The sequence below is a fragment of the Ambystoma mexicanum genome, chromosome 3p (assembly GCF_040938575.1).
Source record: "Ambystoma mexicanum isolate Mex_15411 chromosome 3p, UKY_AmexF1_1, whole genome shotgun sequence".
NCBI lineage: Eukaryota > Metazoa > Chordata > Amphibia > Caudata > Ambystomatidae > Ambystoma > Ambystoma mexicanum.
Window position 1 is genome coordinate 612,432,019 of NC_090925.1, and position 20,879 is coordinate 612,452,897.

Genomic DNA, 20,879 nt, shown 5'->3' on the forward strand with positions numbered 1-20,879 from the left:
CGATATATGTAATATGCAGGACCAACCACTTACATGCACACAGCTTCACATTTTCAACAAGTTGGGATACCCTCTCTTTAACTCAAACTGCGGAAAATCTCAGACTCTGTGCAAATCCCCCTGGTGCTGCCCTGTTAAATCTCTCCTGCCCCACTGCGGTGGTGACGGTGCGTGGTACAAGTACCTTTAACATTAACATTAACACTTGGAATCTCTTTTTCTTCTGCGGATCAGTTAGGTGTCCATTGCCTGCTCTTCACATGGGACTTGGGAGTTGCACTGGTGCTATGCCCCCTCCCCCAAAACAGAACTTGTATATGTAGGTACTAAGGGCAACATTTAGGGTATATATACATTGTTATAAGACTATGCTTTTGTACTGCACCACATATATATATATATATATATATATATATATATATATATATACATATGGAGAATTCATTGTCTAGAGGACAGTTCCTCATTGAATATCTTCCCAAAGTCACCGACTGACACACTATTTGAGGAGTCTGACAACCTTCGCTGATGTGACCTCACACAACCACAAAGTGAAAGGTCTCCAGAAATGTGCTTAAAGCACTGGACCTTGAACATCCAGGCTACACATTTAAGCCCCTGGCCTAGGCTGGAACCTTCATCTAGGAACCGTAGAAACCACCACTTTAATTGCTGACCGGAAATCCTTGGATCGTCGCTCCCAATGTATACGCCAATTTCTCGACCAAGTGACTTTTCCTGTCTATCCTAAAATGAGAGATGGTGTCTCTGTCTCAAACAGGGCACTCACAGCAGTGCCACAATGGGAGGTGAAGGGCCTTGAAGGTGAATACAGGGTTATTGATGCATTCAAAGGTACCTTATAAAATGGCAGTCATTGTGGCACATGGCCCTTTTTCTTTAAAGAAGGCATATGTCCATATTTTGAGCAAGTTGGCACTGTCCAATGGATTTGTCCTGCGGTGAAGAATGAAGGGCACTGGACAACTCCAGCTACAAATTGATTGTCCTTGGCCTCAAGCCCAGGGATCGTATCTCTCCTGGACTGAAATCTCTGCACTGGCTCCCAGTGGCTACAAGGATTAAATTCAAATCCCTCTGCATTGTACACAAGGCCTTCTGGAGTCTGGGGCCAAAATACCTTCAACTCTCTCTTCCTAAATACCTTCCTTCTCGAGCTCTTCGCTCATCTGCCTCCAACTCCCTCAGGGTCAGTCGCTTCTCCAAGCAACGAGTTGGTGGCAGATCACTCTCTTCGGCAGGGGCCTTTCTCTGGAACAGCCTTCCTGCCTCCTTGAAACTCAAGGAGAACCACCTCCGGTTCCAGAAACACCTCAAAACCTTCCTCTTTGCTTCTTCTTTCTCTCCTCCCCTCCCTTGCTGAACTCCTGCACTGCACTGGTTTCCTGGCCACCCTTCTGATCTCGGGCCCAGGCCCTGTCAACTGCCCACCTGCACTGCCTCCCTGGCAACCCCTGCACTTGGGGACTGTTTTTATGTATCCCTTCAGTCCCCTTTCCAGCACTTTGTCCACACTTCCTTGCACTTGCCTGTTTTTTATGTGTTTATTTATCTTATTTATTCCACTTCCCATGTACTGCACTTTCCCCTCTCCCTTTCTCCCCTTGCACTCTTCCTTTTTCCCCCTCTTCCCACGCACTTGAACGATCTGAAAGACACCTGGCCTAGTAAGATCGTTGTCTGTCCTCCCTTTGCCCCCCCCTTGCCTCGTCGTGCCTTGAAACACTTGTGTATAGGCACGTTATAAATGCCATATCATATCATATCATATCATATCATTGTGGTGCCTCTTTTAGAATACCCTTGTGAATTATGGGCAAAAGAGTCATAATTCTAGGCTGTATCAGGTGTCGGAAAATGCACTATTTGAATACTGATGCTTTCCTGTGGTAGAATAATAAGTCCTCATTCAACATAAGCCTTAAGATTTGAACCTTTAAGGGCATCTTGAGAGACTCTCTTAACGGTGGTGGCCTTTTTTAGATCAGCATAAGTAGGCCTGGCTCTTTTCTGAACGGTATTATCTCTGCCTTTCTGGCATTCAGCTGGAAGTGGGTGCCTTGCATCCATTGCTGAGTTTGATTCCAGCAGGCTTGTATTGGATAGAACCAGGAGAGGTGTTATTGTACTCTCACAACTCAAGTTGTGTGTCATCATCGTAGATTGCAGAAACGGTAGTAGCTCTGAACCAGGGACTTAGACACACGTCAACTAGCGCTGCGGAGAGGAGGGGCCCTGTGATGGGGTCGCCCATCACATCCACTTTAGCTGAAATAGGCCTTCCCTATACACTCAAGATTTGAAAATCAGAAAACGAGTCTAGAGCGGTTCTTGAAGCCCACTCCACTGAGGCCAACCGGTCTAAGAGGGCCAGAAAGTCTACTGTGTCAAAAGCTCTGGACAGATCTGCTAGGGTGACGATGGCTGCCTTCCTTCTTTCCACACTGTGTGAAGCTGCTTGTCCAAGTGTGACGCAAAGCAGTCTCTGCCTCAGGCCTCAGCCAAAATCCCAGTTCTTTCTTCGCTGAGCACCTATTTTGCTCCGGAAAGGACTCGAATCGCACCACCATAACGTTTTCTAGCAATTTTGAGCTAATCAGAAAGTTAGTGAGAGCCCTGAATTTGCCCATGATTTTTGGGTCCAGACATCGCTTTATCAGCAGCAAAGTCCATATCCCTTGCTTGAGACTTTGCTGAGGACTTTGTTGTGCTTTTCTTCCCATCAGAGAGTGCTTATCAGATATTTTACTACTGGCACACACAAGCCATAAAAGAAGTGTTATGGACATCCTGGGACAGGATGTGGCTGTGAATTGACTGGTTTCAAATGTTGCAGGAACATCACAAGTGTTTATCAAAAATATCAAAACCAAATCTGTGGGTGACTTACAGGCCGCTTGGGTTTCCCCTTAGCTCATCTATTTTTTTTCTGAGGGTGCTTCAGGTCCCATTTGTCAGGCACATTGAATCTTGTCTTATTTTTTCAACATCATCAGCCAAGAAGTCCTACAAATTGTGATCCAGCTCTTTTTATGGTAAAAAATCTGGCTTTTTTTTACGGGGGTGGAGAATAGCTAGCATGACGCGGCCGCTATTACAGAGTTTCTGTGGAATTCTGGTTTGTTCCTGTTTTAGCTGCCAAATACACTCTTTTGGCAAAGCCAACACATAATCTGAAACTCAGGATGTTTGTGTTGACTCTATTTTAACTTCAATTTCGATGTACGCTGTATTAAGAGATTTATTTCGCCGGATTATCAAGGGGCTTGATCGAGTTATCCTCTCCATATTTCTTTAATGGTATCACATTGGCCAGGATTTCACATATAGTTCTGTCACAGAGTCTGCACACGCAACAGCCTTAGCCTTTTTCCCAGGATAACTCTAAGGGGGGGCCAGTTGTGCTTTCTCGGGAGCTACCAGAAAATAGTTCCAGATACTTAGGGAAAAACATGTGTTTGATGCAATCCTTGGGATAAGAAGAATGTTAAACTCCAGTGCCTGATGGTCTGACCCTACGATACAGATCGGGTTAGAAATTAAGAAATTCTGAGAAACAGTCAAAGTCCATCAATGTCCATCACTATGGCTTTGGCTCACTGTACACATTCCAAGGAATTGCAAATGCTTCTCGGAGTGGATCGGCGTCTATATCTGCCCAGGCATTACACCTGCATGAGCAGTACTCGATGATTCAGAGACGTTGCTTCTTAGGAGAGCCAAAATCAATGTAGAAATACCTCCTGGGGTCCGATAAATCGATAGTAATGTAATATTAGCTAGAGATGATATGATAGCGAACTGTCATAGGGTTTACTATCCATTAATGGAAGGCAATGATAATTTGATCGTAGAGAAACAACGTGGTGCATGGTCAGCCATGATAAACTCTGAGGTTGGCTGAAGCCAAGTTTCTGTAATCCATAACACAGCTTAGCGGGTCAGTTAAGAGGGGCAGGAACAAGTTCCCCTACATCCTTTAAATATGCTACGTGAGTCCAATACCTAAGGACTCTCCCCTTCTGAGGAGTACCAACTCTCTGTTCAAGAGTATGGCAGCCTAGCATGACAGAAGAGCCACTCTTGCACACATTCATCAAGAACGAAGAATGGGGAGAAGCTTTGGTGTCCTCTTTAGAGTCAGAATTCTTGAACTCAAGTGCAGACTGAAAAAAATGACAGTGGAAGACCAACCACCCCCATCTCCAGTCACTCAGAGTTTGAAGCAGTCATTAAACACATTCATGCTCCGCCTTTGTCCTCAGAGTGAACCCCATTGTTTGCTGAATGCCCTAACAAGACGATAAGATCTCGGACCACTGCCAAGGAGGTAGAGCCAACACTTCATGCATCCAATGCTACGTTCTGCTCAGAAGTCAATACGTTCTGGGACTAATGTCAAAGAGGTAGGGCTAATACTTAATGTGTCGGATGCTACATCATGCATTAGGTAAGGCTTTGGGTGCGTGGTGGAGTACTAATAGAGTTGGCGATTGATCTTCGGAGAGGTCTGCATGTGCAACACAGGAGCCGCTCTTTGAGCGGATGCATCCATTTGGCAGGAGTCCCACTGTTCAGTCGTTAAAGGAATTCTATGCAATGGCACAGCAAATATCGATGCAACTTGATTCAATAAAATGATGATTGAGAAGATCCCATTGATTCCCATTGGAACGTAAGCTGTGAAATAAGGCTAGGTTGTCGTTAAAAGTGCACTATCCCATATTATGATGGTGTTCTAACTGCTGTGTATGTTTTCCCACTGTTGCCAGATCCTTTAATCTCCTACAACACCCTACTGTATTTCTACCCCTTCAGCTGTGTCTACAGAAAATGTTGTTGACCTAAACTCAACCCCATTGTCTCTGCTCCCCACACACATGCATATGAACACATGCATCTGGTGATGAAGAATTACAACGAGACTTACAAGTTCTCCCACTCTCTTTGCGTGGCATAAGTGAAGAAAAACAGAAAACAGGTATCAATAGACATAGAAAACAGACCCATCAGTGCTGACCATGTAAGCAACAATTCAACATTTTAAACATTTTAAGAGAACATTATAGGGTGGAAGGAACACATGAGTAATGAAGATCTCAATCCTTCATCCACCCAGAAATGCAGGGAACAGGGAAAAAGATGGCAGTGTTAGGTGATCTGTACAAGAATTTATGAACCATTGCTGCATACACAAGGATGAAAAGTCTTGTCTAATGAGAAAAAGGAAACCCCATACAAGCAATAACCATGATGGCATTCACCGTGTAAAAGACTGTTTGTGTGTTTTAAAATGATTTTCAACTGTAAGTGGCAGGTATAGATTTGCTCCTGATGATGGATTTTTATTTGAAATGCATATAGCCTTCCACATCGTACTACATTATTCTACCGCTATGAACGGGGTTACTATGAAGTTTATAAAGTATTAGCACCTGGTGGAGTGGCATCGACCGATCAGGAGGCTAGGAACGAGAGCTTGAGCTGCCAGTATAAGGCTGTGTTCCATTCCTGCCTCCAGAGCTGCACTCCTAAGCCACAATTAATTTCTTTTGTCACCAGCAACCAAGGCCTCAGATAAAAATCCATCATCAGGAGTAAATCTATACCCCTCAACCCACACCTGCCACAGATCCTCCACCAGAATACTTCTCCCCTGCCCCCTTGGCATTCTCCACACTAACCCCATTCCACCACTTATCCAGTGTGTGCTTCAGTGCAGCTCTGTGTCTCCATCTCATCATGGAAATAGTAAAGGGACAATGCCCCTTTACTATTTGCCAGTCGCCATTTTTTCTTGTAGTTTTTCAAATTTGAAATCGGCACATGTGAATCATGTGAAGCCAAATTCCCAGACATTTTTGTCGATGTCCCATAGCCTTAACTGATACCCTGCCTACACTCTGGCCTACCTTGGCTAGGGCCGTTGGGCCATTACCGGCTGAGCAGACCCCAGTATCGCAACATTAGCAATACACAAATATATAGATGGTTATTGGAATATCTACTGGAATTCTTTGAACTTTTAATAAAGCGGTGGATGAAGTTTCATATTGAGGTGCATCTAGAGCCTGAGAAGTGTCTCCACGTCCTTTGTTTGTCAGATCATTTTCTCATAAGTGCCTGGGAGACTTTCACATACTGCACCTTACAACACCCAAAACGTCTTTCGTAAAGATATATTGTTGTTAACCACCGGTTGTTGGGAGTACAGGGGTGGTTGGCTCAATAACGACGCACATACTGGGGCTGCTTACACAACTGGCCATGCCTCAAAATTGACGTGACCCTTTTATTGTATTAAAAAACGTGACGTCTGCCGTATGCTACACCATGTAACTGCTGGAGAGTTCAACTCCCCTCACCCACCATAAACAAAAACACATATAAACACAGCACTGCGTCATCCAAAGCACCCCTCTTGAACAGTTATGAAAGACGACACCTTCCATAGTACTTTTAAGTGTCTACTATAAGGTCTTTCAGTCCTGAAGCCAGTCTCCTATGTTCACTCTTGGGATATCGTCCGTCCTTCTTGGCCGCATTCTCTTAACTCCTCTGTGATCGGTGCGCTCCTCCTCATTTCTCTTTCTACGACCCTCACATGTGGAACTTCTATACCAATTTCTTCCCCATTCTGGAACAACAACTCTCCCTCCACTTCACTGCTGGTTCACTGTCCTTCCATATCTGGAGAGGAAAAACATTTGAACGAGCTGCAGTAGCGGGTCACTTCTTCACCCTGTCGCCGCGCTCTGACCAGAGACCTCTTTCTTCCAGTTATCGTCCACGAGGCTGTCTCATGAGGTCTATCTTGCGTTTGCACGAGTGTTCTCTTCTTTATCAGAGCTTTATCACCCACTTGTATTTGAGATAGTCTCGCGTTGTTTCCTTCGTAGAAATTACTTCGACAGTTTACATCAAAATTTTGTTATTTGTGGGTTGAGGCATAAAAGCAGGGCTGGGCACGGGTTGGGGATAAGGGTGGTAGTGAAAGGGGAAGGGGAGTTTGGGGGGGGGGGTGATACATTTCGATGTAAACTGTCGAAGTCATTTCCACAAAGTAAATGACATTGAGCTGTTCGAGACAGCACTAGATGTCTGTCATTATTTCTTTTCTCTCTGTAAACCTTTGCCACATCTGCTTCTGCCGCCTCCCTCGACGTGTGTGTCGGTATCGCCAACCTGACTTTGCGATGTTACAATGCTTCAGCCGGTGACATACCCATGGCAGTGTGAGGCGTCATCCGGTATGCTATCATACATTCCGTGAATGCCTTTCCATGGGCCTCCACTCTTCCAGTGCAATCCCACATGTTTTATTCAGTGTGCGCATGCATCTGTCCACCTCCCCGTTGTCCCAGGGCCAACATCGGATGATGCGGCAATGTTTAATGTCATGGAATTCCATTCATTCTTTTGCAGTTTGAAAGGGGGGGGGCATTGTCTGTGTGAAAGGTTTGTGGTAGCCCATGTTCAGCACATGCATACTCAATGGGGGTCATTACAAGTTTGCCGGTCTGGGAACTACGGTACTGGTAAGCTTGCCAGTACCGTAGTTCCCGGACCGGCAAACTAGGAGTTCTGCTCGCAGGTGCCATTACAGCCACCTGGTCTATTCTGGCGGCCTTACCAGCACCGCGAGCACAGCATGTCGGATGCACCTGCACCATTCTCAATGGTGCCGGTGCATCCGACTTCCCCATTCCCATTGAGCCCTAAATGGGAATGGGGAGTCATGCATTCCGGCGCCCGCGAAGGGGCAATTACTGGGTCGGGCTGGGCCGTAATGACCCGGTAATTGCCCGTTCGCAGGTGCCGGAAAAAATTGCAAGTTTGGCAGCAGCCTGTCGGTTTAACTTGTAATGAGGCCCAATGTCTGGTATCACCACCTCTGCTGCTGTGGATGAAACAGATCTTACCGCTGGATATCTGTAAAATTCATTGAGAATTATCAGGAAGTGCCTGTTCTATTGAATTGTTCCAAAGTCCATACTCAGTGCATGCCATGGTTTGTTCGCTCTCTCTCTCTCTGGTGACTCTATTGGTGGTGCTTTTGGGGTGTCACCTGTTGCCTGGCACCACTTGCCATTCACTAGCATGTGGTCCACCTGTTTCTCAAGTTCAGCAAACCACACGTTTTCCCTTAGGCGGGCCTTAGTCTTGTCTGCCCCTCTCTGCCAAGTGTGCGCTCTGGCGAGGACATACGGAATTAACATGGGTGGAGCTACAATCCGGGTATCTCTTAGTCGCACTCTTTTGGTGCAAACTGATAGTTCTGCGTAAACTCTTAAAAAAAATCCATTCATGAATACAATGGCCAACTTCTGCTAGCAGAGTTTTCCATTGACTACCACGGAGTTGATTGACCACCAATTGCATTCCTCTGCCTAGTTACTTTTGCTATATCATAAAGCTGCGTGGAATTGGGCCGCTTTGGTGACCATGTTCACCAGTTCTTCTGTTTCTGTTTCATTCTCAGTAGGTCTCTGTCTGGACAACACTAGGTGACATGATAAGTAGTTGGAAGAGTTACTAGCACCTGCTTCAAAATGTAGAGTAACCTCATAGTCCCGCAGCAGCAGCATCCTTCTTTCCAATCTGTGGGGGTGACCGTCTTGCCGATCCTTGAAATATCAAGGCTCGTGATACATTACCACCGTGATGTGGCGGCCAAACAAATATGTGTAAGTGACAGCAGCCCCACACCACTACCAGCGCATCTCACTCCATCTGTGAGTATCGCCTCTCTGTGGGAGTCAGAGACTTACTGGCAAAGACAATGGGGCATCTCATCCCGTCCGCATCCACTTGTGCCAACACCAGCACCAGTCCCGCTGGGCAAGCATCAACTAGGGCTTCAGACGGATGAAGGGGGTCAACGAATACCATTGTGTGATATTCTTTGATATAGCTGATTTGGTTTCTTCAAATGCCTTGTGAGTATTTACATTCCACTCCCATTCAGTGCCTTTATGAATAAGATTTATCAGAGGCTCAATGATTGCAGCTAGGTTAGGAGTGAATCCCCCGTAAAAGTTAATCATCCCCAAAAAACTCCTCACTTCTGCCCTTGATTGCCTCCACTTTCTGAGGGTCAGCCGGTATGACAGTGGGCCTCATTACGACCCTGGCGTTACAGTATGAACGGTGCCAGTATGGCATCGGCACCGTCCATACTGTATCGCCTTATTCTGAGTTTCCCTCACGGGTCCCTGACAGACCTCCAGGTCTTACCTGATGGGCTGTGAGGCACCCGTGAGGGAAACTTGTGATTGCACCGGCACAGTTATCAACACTGATAATGGCGCCGGTGCAACCATGCTCCCCACCCCCATTGTGCCCTATGGGGTAGAATGGGGATCGGGAGCCCGGCATTACCGCCTCCCACGAATGGGCAATTACCGGCCCATTCAACTTCTCATGGGCCGGTAAGTGCCCATTCACAGGTGGCGGTGCCGGTAGCGAGCATGACGGTAGTCCGGGGCTACTTCTTCCACTGCCAGAGCAACCCTCCGGACATCCCAAAGTCCAGGGAGCTGGAGCAGAGAAGAACCACAGCCCAAGAAGGAACCAGTGACTGGCAGAGCAACCACAGCCAAGGGGAAGAGATACCCGAACGTGGCTCGAGATGGAAATCAGAGCCTGAGGAAGGAGGAGTGACCGGCAGAGCCACTGCCGACCAGAGAGAGCACCCGAACACCACCGGAGCCTCGCAGCTGAGCACCGCCACTCGGAAGACATGAACCACACAAACAGGTACGTGGGCAGACCGAGAGGTGCAAGAGGTCCGGGGCAAATCGGGGATCAACCACAGAGTGCAAGATAAGAGAGGCCGGGTCCCTGGGAATAACAGAGAGAGAAAGAAACAAGTATATGCTTGGCAGGAGAGTAAACCAAGCATGCCAGAAACACTATTGCAAGTCTGGAACCAGCACCCATATGACATCCAGAGAATCAGAGGGTCTGGGAACCTTAGAAAAATAGAGACAGTCCAGTAGGACATATATGCTTCGCATGAGAGCAAACCAAGCTATTGTGAAACTACATTGCGAGTCTGGGAACCAGACCCATATGAGAGCCAGAGAATAAGAGGACCCGAGACCTTGAGAGAAACAGAGACAGTCCAGAAGGGCATATGTGCTTGGCAGGAGAGGAAAACAAGCTGTTGTGATAAAGCATTGCGAGTCTGGGACCCACACCCACATGAGATCCAGAGAATACGAGGGCCTGGGACCCTGAAAGCAAAAGCGACAGAGTGGAATAAACCATATGCTGGCAGGAGAGTACAGCGTGCTGGTATAATTCATCATTGCGAGCCTGGGCCTCGCACCCATATGCAGGTCTAAACGTAAAGTGAGCAGCATTCACGAATGTGCGGGGGCCTGGGACCCAAGAAGAGGAGAAGAGGAGTTTAACAGTGACTATCCGTTATAATTTCCTGGGATATGTTTGGCAGGAGAGTGATCCAGACATAGCTCCTCCGCTCACAGGAAAAGCTGGAATCTAAACTAAAGGAAACTACATAAGAGGGAGACAAGCTGCTAGCTTGTAAAGTTTGATAGGAAGAAATCCAGGGGAAAGGAGCTAGTCCACAGTCATTGGAATTTCACACAACCCAAAAAGGAACATTTGTTTTGTTTGACATTGGGAACTTACAGTTGACAAGAACTTTATTTTTATTTATTTATTTTGCATCACACAGCTCGGGGGCATTGAGGCGCTGTTACAGGAATATGGGCCTCATTACGCGTATGGAGGCAGCCATGCCCTTAACAAGGGCATGGCTGCCTCCATACCGGGTTCCGGTACCGGGTTCTGTGAATGGGGAATTACTGGGTCATTCCAACCTTGGAGGACCCAGTATTTCCTCATTCACACAACCAATCCCCAATCCCATTTGAGCCCCCATAGGGATGGAGCTAATAACGGGCCCATTAACAACGGGCCCGTTATTAGCTGCTTGGTCCCCTCGTGGGACCCGGAAAGGACGTCTGGTTTTACCAGACGTCTGTTCCGGGTCCCGCTAGGGGACCTGGTAATCAGGCATCCCATAATGACCCATAATGAACGGTGCTGGTCCCGTACCGGCACCCTTCATTACAATAGCGCAAGCCTCGTAATGAGGCCCTATGTCTTAGTTGCGTATTTATACCCAGAGGTTTCTAAGCACTGACCTGGGGATCGAACCTGTGTTGACCCGTGTTGTCTTTTTTCCAAGGTGAGCACGTTGCCGCTGAGCTATCCTCCTGGGAACTGTCTTCATCACTTTAGTTCTCAATATATACCTTGCACATTATATTTGAGTTTCTGTTGTTAAGGTCAGATGTAGGGTTTTTGGTACACGAAAGAGACTGACTACTTAGTGGACATCCTTACATTTTTATTAGATTTATTTGAGGCACTTAGTTTTAGGGATAGAAAGGCTGTTTTTCCAAACCTTTTACTGGTTGATAAAAGTTTATAACCAAACCTGTGTCACCTTTGTGTCCGAGCCTTACTTCTGTACCCTTACAATATGTACACAGATCTATGCAACTCCAGGGTTTTTGGATTTAGCCGTGATTACTGTTGGGGAAACCCGTGGCGGGGAGCCTTCAGGCCTCTCAATAATATCCACCGACTCTAACCTTTTCAGCTCCTCTTCTACCTTTTTTCGCAAATGAAAGGGGATGCATCGATGCCTTAGGTATACCAGCTGGATTGCGTCATCAATGTGCAGACACACCTATTGACCTTGCAGGCATCCTTTGCCGTGGAAAATATCACAGAACTCCATCTTCAGGCTGTCCATGTCAGTGGCAAACACAATGAATGCCAAGTGTACTAGCCCCAAGTCCTCAAACATGTTGCAGTTTAGCAATGTGTGAGTCGCTTCTGACGTGACGTAAAACGTTGCTGGAGTGGAAACCAGGGGTGTTGCTAGGTCTGGAAAAGATCCGGGGCTATGCTAATTTTGGGACTCTCAGGACTGGAGGCTAGCTAGCCTTTTTGGTTGTAGTCCCTGAGCTTCTATCTGGGGCTACAACCAAAAGACCCGGGGCTATAGCCTCCTTAGCCCCCCCACCCTAGCAACGCCTCGGGTGGAAACCCATTCATGCACCACTTGCATGTTGAAAACACCTTCTATAGGTAGCGGATGCTTACCCTCATGTGTAAACAGTCGAATCCTGGGAGTTGGTAGGATTAGTAGAGGTGACAGCTTCCTAAATGGCTCCATCTGCATCGCATTGATGGACGCTCCAGCGCCGATGAGTACTGGGACACTGGTGGATTTGATCTAGATGGCGCACGGTGACTGTTGTGTACTGCGTACACCAAGTACGCATGCGCGGACAGCCACGGGGCTCGCGCATGTGCTTTAGTTTAATAAAGGCGGTGCCCGGCAGTTCGCGCCGGAGACCGGAACCATCACACGTCTCCGACGTGTCGTCCTTGCATGCATGGGTGCGTGCGATTGTGTGCGTGTGTAACGGCTGGAGGCCGACTCCAGCACATACAAAATTGGCGACGAGGCGGGATCGGAGCTGTTCTTCCCGTTTCCGACGACACCGGCGAAACGAAGCACAACTCCGCAGTCGCGGACCCGCTCTAACAGCTGGCGGCCATTTTGAGTGCTCACTCATGACGACACACGCAGTGGTTGCGACCCGTTCCGGGTGCTCGTGCGCCATCTGCCCGCTGCAAGCAGTTGCAGTAATTTTTGGACACTTCACAGCCCAGCTGAACCAGGGCTGTGACATCAAAAGAAAAAAAAAAAGAGGCAGAAGAGCCAACTGGTAAACTCTGCCACAGTTGGGAGTTGGATCGTCCGTCAGCCTGCCAAGACAATACAGTGAGTACCTATCGTGATGGGTGAAGAAACCGATGATGAGGGCGCCGTTGCCCCAATACCACGCAGAGTGCGCACCACTTTGGCTCCCATGCCCGAATTTGATATTACGGGGCCCCCATCTAAACTTGGCCCAAAATGGCTCCCATGGGTCAAAAGACTGGAAATGATGTTCAGAGCCTCGGGGGAGACGGAAGACGAAGCAAAGATCGCCATCATTATGTACTCTGCAGGCACTGAAGTCCAGAAAATATATGACTCCCTTGACATTACTGTGGCAACGTATGACGCTGTCAAGCAAGCACTTCGGGATCACTTCCTACCACTGGCCAATGTTGACTTCGACAGGTTTGTCATGGGGGCAGAAAAACAACGAAGCGAAGAGTCACTGGACCAGTTTTGTGCCCGTTTGAGACACCTAGCGAGCTCCTGCAGGTGGGTCAACGAAGAGAAATGGTCCGCAACCAACTGCTACAAGGTTGCTGCTCAGGAAAACTGAGGAGACAAGTCCTGAGGGAACCAGGGCTGACCCTCTGGCAAATCCTGGACATGGGAAGAGCGTATGAGCTGGCGGGGGCAAGAGGATCGAAAATGGACGCGGCCACACATTCCAAGTATGAGGAGGAGGCTCTAGCAGTCGTACGATTCACACCTGGGAAGGCCAGATGGACACCGAAGAAGGGTGAAGGACCCACGACTTCAGGTACACCCCAGTCGTGCTCCTACTGTGGATATGACCTCCCACACAGGGGCGAATGCTCAGCCAAATCACGAACATGCGGCAGGTGTGGGATACCGGGGCATTACGCAAGGATGTGTAGGGCCGCCATGCCCGTAGCAGCAAGCAGAGGACCAGAGAGGGCCGGTAGAGGAGGCGCTCGCACGGCAAGGAGCATATCCTCCCTTGAACAGGACGTGCACGACCTAAACATTGCCGAAGAAGAGGAAGAAGAGGAGGAAGAAGTTTTCTTCATTTCCAGCATCGCAAATGTCCCCGGCACCAGACGAAGGCCCATATGTACTGTGGACATTGGAGAGATTCCCACCCCAGTCCTCATTGACACGGGAGCTTCAGTCTGTGTACTGGCGGACAGACATTACAACGCACTGGCAGGCCCACCCACCCTGTCGCCCTCCAAAGCCCAGATATACGCTTTTGGTGAAGATACCCCGCTACCCATCCAAGGGGTATTTGTAGCCCCAGTGACCCATGGCCAAAACAGCATCAAAGCGAGGTTTTTTGTAACCAACGTCAGTCCGCACTCTCTTTTAAGCTGCGCAGCATCTGAAGCACTCGACCTGGTTCATTTCACGTTTGCTGTATATCACACAGATCTGGACAGCCTGCTGACACGCTTTAAGAAGCTCTTCAGGGGCATAGGGAAACTGAAGGCGGAGCCAATAAGGCTCCACATTGACGAGTCAGTCAGACCAACAGCGCTGAAACATCGTCGCATACCGTTTCATCTGAGGGCTCAGGTGGAAAAGGAGCTACAAGACCTGGTGGAACGAGATATCATTGAAAAGGTGGAAGGGCCCACCCCGTGGGTCTCTCCCATTGTAGTGGCTCCAAAGCCCAAACAGCCTGGGGCTGTACGCATTTGTGTCGACATGAGACTTCCAAATCTAGCCATAAAAAGAGAATGTCATCTTACTCCCACTCTGGACGACATCGTTGGTGAACTTCAGGGTGCGAAATTCTTTTCGAAACTAGACCTGAGAGCGGGTTATCACCAGTTGGAGCTCCACCCAGAGTCTAGATATATTACAACCTTTACTACACACGAAGGACTGTACCAATATAAAAGGCTCAGTTTTGGAATTTCCTCGGCGGCAGAAGTCTTCCAAAATGCCATCAGGGGGGCTCTGTCCGGACTAAAAGGAGTAATAAACATGTCAGACGACATCCTAGTCTTTGCCAAATCTGAAGCGGAGCACATCAAGCGCCTGGGAAACACTTTTCAAAGGCTCCACAACCTTGGCCTGACGCTGCACCAAGAAAAGTGCGAATTCCTGAAGGACAGCCTGGAATTTTTTGGATTTGTCTTCCATGCAGGAGGCATATCCCCTGACCCTGAGAAGGTGAGAGACATTCGAGAAGCGTCACCTCCCACGTCCCCGGCAGAAGTCTGCAGTTTCTTAGGGATGGTGAACTACTGTGGGCGGTTTATTCGAGACTTAGCATCTCTCTCCGAACCCCTGAGAGCACTCACGCGGAACGAAGTGGCATGGACGTGGACTGGCAAGGAACAGAGAGCATTCACGGCCATAAAGGACGCCCTGTCTGAACAAGACACCATGGCGTATTTCAACACAGCCCGGGAGTCCGAAATCATAGTGGACGCCAGTCCAGTGGGACTTGGGGCGGTTCTCGTGCAGGCGGATCAACAGGGATCCATGCGACCCGTTGCATACGTCAGCAAGGCTCTGACAGACACAGAGAGAAGATATTCCCAAATTGAACGCAAAGCCCTCGCAATACTATGGGGCTGTAAACATTTTAGATTATATATTCTGGGGAAACCAGTTGTTGTGGTAACGGACCACAAACCCCTACTGCCCATCCTGGCTGGCGCTTCGTCCAATCCGCCACCTCGGATAGAGAGGTGGATGCTATCCCTCATGGAGTACGGGGTGAAACTGGTCTACTGCCCAGGCACGCACAACCCTGCAGACTATTTGTCTCGCCACCCCGGCACAGGAAGACCCAGAGACACTACGGCGGTTGCAAACTGTACGGACACCATTCACATGGTTGTCGAGTCGGCGCTTCCCATTGCCCTGATAAGACAGGAAATTGCCAGCGAATCGAACTCGGACGAGGTGTTTCTGAGAGTAAAGGGGGCGGTAGCCACAGGAGCATGGCGGGAACTCCTTCTGAATAATGCCCGAAGAGACGCAGAAACGCAAAGGGACCTGCAATTGCTCTGGGGCGCACGACACGAGCTGTCCGTGACTGCCGATGATCTCCTGCTGAGAGGGCACCGGATTGTGATCCCCAGGTCACTCGTGCCGAAGGTCCTTCAGTTGGCGCACAACGGACACCAAGGGATGACCAGAATGAAGGCACGTCTCAGACTCAAAGTGTGGTTCCCTGAATTGGAAAAGAAAGTGGAAGAGTATGTAAGGGCCTGCATCCCGTGCCAAGCAACGAGCCCGGCGGAGAAGGGACCCCCGATTCAGTCCATGGCAAGGAGCGATTCACCCTGGGGGACAGTACATGCCGACTTTGGCTCAACCGGAAGAGGACTACACTTCCTAGCAGTGACTGACCAATGGTCCCGATATCCAGAGGTGGAACTGGTCGAGTCCCAGGCCACCGATCACACCACCCTGGCCTTGGACAAGATATTTGCTACCCATGGTTTTCCCCTTGAGTTATGTTCGGACAACAGGTCACCTTTCCAAGGACAATCATTTGCTCGATACTGCGAAGAGCGAGGCATAAAACACCGAAAGGTCACCCCACTTTGGCCAAGAGCCAATGGAGAATTGGAGCGCTTCATGCGGGCACTAAACAAGGTGTTTTGCATATCCGAAAATGGTGGGGAAGACCTCCGACGGAATTTGGTCGAATTCCTCCGGGAGTATCGCACAACACCGCATCGATCAACTGGAATAGCACCGGCTGAGGCACTTTTCAAGAGGATCCCAAGGGGACTCATACCGGAGTCAGAGGGGAGACAACCAGGAGTGGTCGACAATGACCAAGTACAACTAGAAAGGTCATGGAGGAATGAAAATGAAACAGCGCGGAGGAGACTGCCAGAAAAACAGATCGCGGTCGGGGATACCGTGTTGGTACGAAATAGGAGAGCAGAAGGGAAGCTGTCGACAACGTATGAGACCCAACCACTGGGAGTAACACACGTGAAAGGCACAATGGTCACCGCCGCCAATGCCAGAGGAACTGTCACCAGAAACTTGTCGTTTTTCAAGCGCATCAAGGCCGCGAGTGACGAGGAAACAGCCGAACAAGTCCCGGAACAAGGGGAAGAGACAAGGGTGGAAGAAGCCACCCCAACTGCAGATCACGAGACATCGGAGGCCCCTAGTGACGGGGCACCCCGGTACCCGAGCCGGGCCGGACGACGACTTCCCCAGAGGTTCAGAGACTTCATCATGGACCCTGCACCATAGGTGGGAAAGGTGTCGTTGCAAATCCGAAGAAGGAACCAGGTTGTACTTCTGCAGTCCGTTGTTAATTGTTAGTGTTTCTGCAATGAAGTGTTAATTGTTTATTTCCGGGAAAAAGGAGGGATGTTGTGTACTGCGTACACCAAGTACGCATGTGCGGGCAGCCACGGGGCTCGCGCATGCGCTTTAGTTTAATAAAGGAGGTGCCCGGCAGTTCGCGCCGGAGACATGAGCCATCACACGTCTCCGGCGTGTCGTCCTTGCATGCATGGGTGCGTGTGATTTTGTGCGTGTGTAACGGCTGGAGGCCGACTCCAGCACATACAAAAGTGACTGTCAGCGTTGTACCTGCGTTTCACTCGATACAGCCGAGATGAAAAACACGTCCTCCATGTTGAATCTTTCTTTTATGAGTTCTTCCCCATCCTGAATGTCCTAGGATACGACAGCCACTCTGGTCGAAGTCCTCTTAATTGTTTTGGAACACTTTGGAAAGTTGGAAGAGGCCACATGCTAGCAAAGTGGTTTATTTTGCTGCACCACCCGCATTGTCATCCATTCCCTGGGCAGCCCTAGGGGGTGAAGATTCTAGGAAGGGGCCCTCCACACTGCTCACATGAAGTTTTAGAGCTCTCCAGCCTTTGTTGCAGCTGGAGTCGAGATATTGTGTTGCCTTCACCGCCGCAGCTTTTTTGACTGGGTTGCCTTGATGAAGTGTGGTCCCTCGAGCTTCATCCCTTCCATGGCGTCCTCCATGTGGGTTGCCCTCGTACTCGCCAGTTCCTGAGCCCCGCCCGGTTCCAGTGTATGCAGGAGTGGCAGATCTGCTTCCTTAGCTGGGAGGAGAAACTTGGCAGAGTGATTTTACATCTAGTTTCCCCTTCCTTGTGCGTGAATGCAAAGATTGAAGGTAAGTCGCTGTATTCTCATGTAGACTTCAGCTAATGATTTCGTTTGTATTTTGTTGCGCTTGGTGTAACTGAAATCTTTCATAGTCAACATTGACGATCGGGATGTAATAGTTTGTCAAAGCTGCACTGGTTATTGTTGTCTGACACATCACGCTGTGGGCGAGTGAACCTCACTGCCTGACTAGAAAAGCACCAACGACCGTTTGCAAATGCGGTTGATGTTCCCAATCATTCTTCAAAGCTGCTCAAATGTGACTGGATATCATGATTTTTCCATCGGTTTGCCAAAACCCGGCATGGTATACACCCGATCACCAAATCCTGGAAGGGGTTTTTAAACTTAAAATAGCCTCAGGACCCCGGGGCACTGCAACATGACACGGGACAGGCCACCCACATAGAAGTAGGACTAGAGTTTCACTGCTGCAGCTGTAGTCCTACTGCAGTCCTACTTCTATGTCAGTGGCCTGTCCCGGTTTTTTATTTTCAAAATTTGGTCACTCTACCACAAATACTTTAAGTCATCATGGACATCAACGCAGAGTTATGTTTTTCAGAAAACCGGGCCATTATATTTTGAACTTCAACACTAGTTCCCCCAAATGCCATTGACATTGATATTGAAGAAGACATACTTGTCTTTCATTGTACAGCTTTTGCGAAAAACAGAGAACTAAAACTGGAAGGGTTTGTTGTGGATTAACCACTGAAAATGTTTTTCTTTTTTTTTTAACCGTGCGCATTGTTACTGTGATTGTACTGCCATCTAAAGGTTTTAATTGGTATAGCCGCGGGTGTTAATGCTAGCAATAGACCAGTTTAAGTCAAGTTTGCACGTTTTGATGATTAAAAGTGCATTGTCCACCAATCTTTTGGTGCATCGGAAAGTAAACAAGCCATACAAAGTGAATACAATGTCTATGGCCCTCATTCCGAGTTTTGAGGTAGCCATGGCGCTATTAGTGCCATGGCCGACTCCGCCCTGGTGAATGGAGTAATTACGTCCATTCCGAGGTCAGAGGGACCGGTAATTCCCCATTCACCAGAGCCATTCCCCATTCCCATTTGAGCCCCCATAGGGCTCAATGGGAAGGGGGAAGGCGGCAATAACGGTACCGCTAATTGCAGTACCGGTATTGACCACGGTATCCCTTTACGGGTCCCGTCCATAATGCCTGGTAAAACCAGGCGTTAAGGGAGGACCCGCAAAGGGACCTTGGAATAGGGCGTAAAGGGATTACCAGCACCAGTGTCATTACCGGTGCCCGGTATCCCTTTGCGCCCAGGTCGGAATGACCTATTATGACTTTAGATCAGCAAATTAATCACATAATAAACAAGTGCAGGAATTCAAAAGGAAATTCACAGTAGATTCAGGGGCGTGGCCAGCCCCACATTTTGTGCGAGCTGGATGGCAGTTTTGAAAGCTTGTAGTGTTGCAGTGATCAAACCCACTGTTGGCACCCCGACCCCCAAACCCCACCATTTCCTCTGAGACCAGGAGGCTAAATAGCTATTATGCCTTCCTTTGACCCGTTAGATGCATCCTTCATCCCAATTCAGAAGCTATTAGTGTCACAAAGATGCCAATCATTGGAGGAATGGCCCATCTAAATGGTGATCAGTGCAGTTAAGTCTTTGGCTTCATCATGTGTGTCTACTGATATTGCCTGGCAGGATTTGGCCCTCTGCTGATGCTGCCATGTTAATGATTGTTTAAACGTTACCCCAGAGTTACACCGCTCTCCAGCGGTGAGACATTTGACAGTCTCTTGCTGTCGCACCCATTGATATCAGAGCACGTTGCTGGGAATCACGACAGGGTCTTCTGCCTCAAAGAGGGAGGTCTTAAATCTTCCCCAGCCAGGGTCGGGCACTGCCCCGGAATCCATTATAGGAAGGGGACTTTCCGCTCATATAGACATAGAGAAGTTGGGGTGCGAGGAGTAATTTGCGATCCAATGTGGTTAAAGGCAGAGTTTATTGGGATGTGGGCAATGCCATGTTCCGCAGAGGGCGGGTGTTGCGGAGGTAGGGTAGGGCAGGGCCGGGCTGAAGATGCGCAGGGTCCTCATTTCAAACTGATGTTTGGGGACCCCTTGATTACAGCTGGTAAAGCCCCCCTGCATATGTAAATAACAAAAATGCATCGATGAAGTTTAGTTTAGGGGTTGCATCTGCAAAAGGACAGTGGGAAACAGTAGATCCGTTCTTTGGGACATAGGCAGTTTCTCTAGTTTTGTATTTATGGTGCACACATAACACACTGTCTCACAAGCAGTGGGAAGCACTATTTGGACATCTTGAACTTTTTCCCTCCCTGCTCCAAACTTGCTGAAATGATCCTTTTGTCTTCCACACTTAAAGATAAAGAAACGGATAAGATAGCGCATGAAGTGGGCCAGGAAATTGTGGCTAAGGAACTTTCAAAAGACAGGTGGCCTGTGTACTGTAGGATTGGCTTAACAGAAGCAGTTGCATTTATGTTGACCTGGCATTAAAGCGAGTAAAATCTGTCTTAAAAAATGTGCTAAATATAATTGATCGGCAATCAACAAATCGATGACATTGATCTCCAAATATAAAAACTAAATCAAAGCAAAATAGGTTAATGCAGGTTCCAACCCTTCAGTTATTTTGAAGAACATCCATGATTCTTGTGTAATAAATTATAGTATTAAGTCATTCTAACAACGAGGCTCCAATGTAAATAAACTGCAAACATCTGGCAATGCTTTTTCTATATTTTCTCATAAAAACAAGAATAATCAAGCACCAAATGCCTATGATGATTGGATGCTGCCATCTGCTGGGGGAAAGTAGTATTGTCACTCATCTTTCATTGAATGTTAGAGCTGGGAAAGCAGGTCAGTGGGTCCCGCAGAGACCCTGTTCCAGAGCAATGTCCGGACACTGCTAGGGATGAACTCTGGCTAACTGCAGCCCACTTAAGCAACTGGAAACAGCCATGCTTTGCT

At 48.3% G+C, this 20,879-nt stretch overlaps 1 protein-coding gene across 3 annotated transcripts in view; it reads right to left on the minus strand.

Annotated features, from left to right (window-relative positions):
• Positions 1-20,879, minus strand: part of SLC12A5 (solute carrier family 12 member 5) — a 1,549,598-nt gene that overhangs the window by 39,973 nt on the left and 1,488,746 nt on the right. For 2 of the 3 annotated variants that reach the window (XM_069651367.1, XM_069651369.1), the window contains exon 24: positions 4,952-4,966. The exons of the other annotated variant lie outside the window; for it this stretch is intronic. In XM_069651367.1, coding sequence (XP_069507468.1) covers positions 4,952-4,966 — 15 coding nt within the window. The remainder of the gene's footprint in view (positions 1-4,951; positions 4,967-20,879) is intronic. 3 annotated transcript variants of the gene reach the window in all.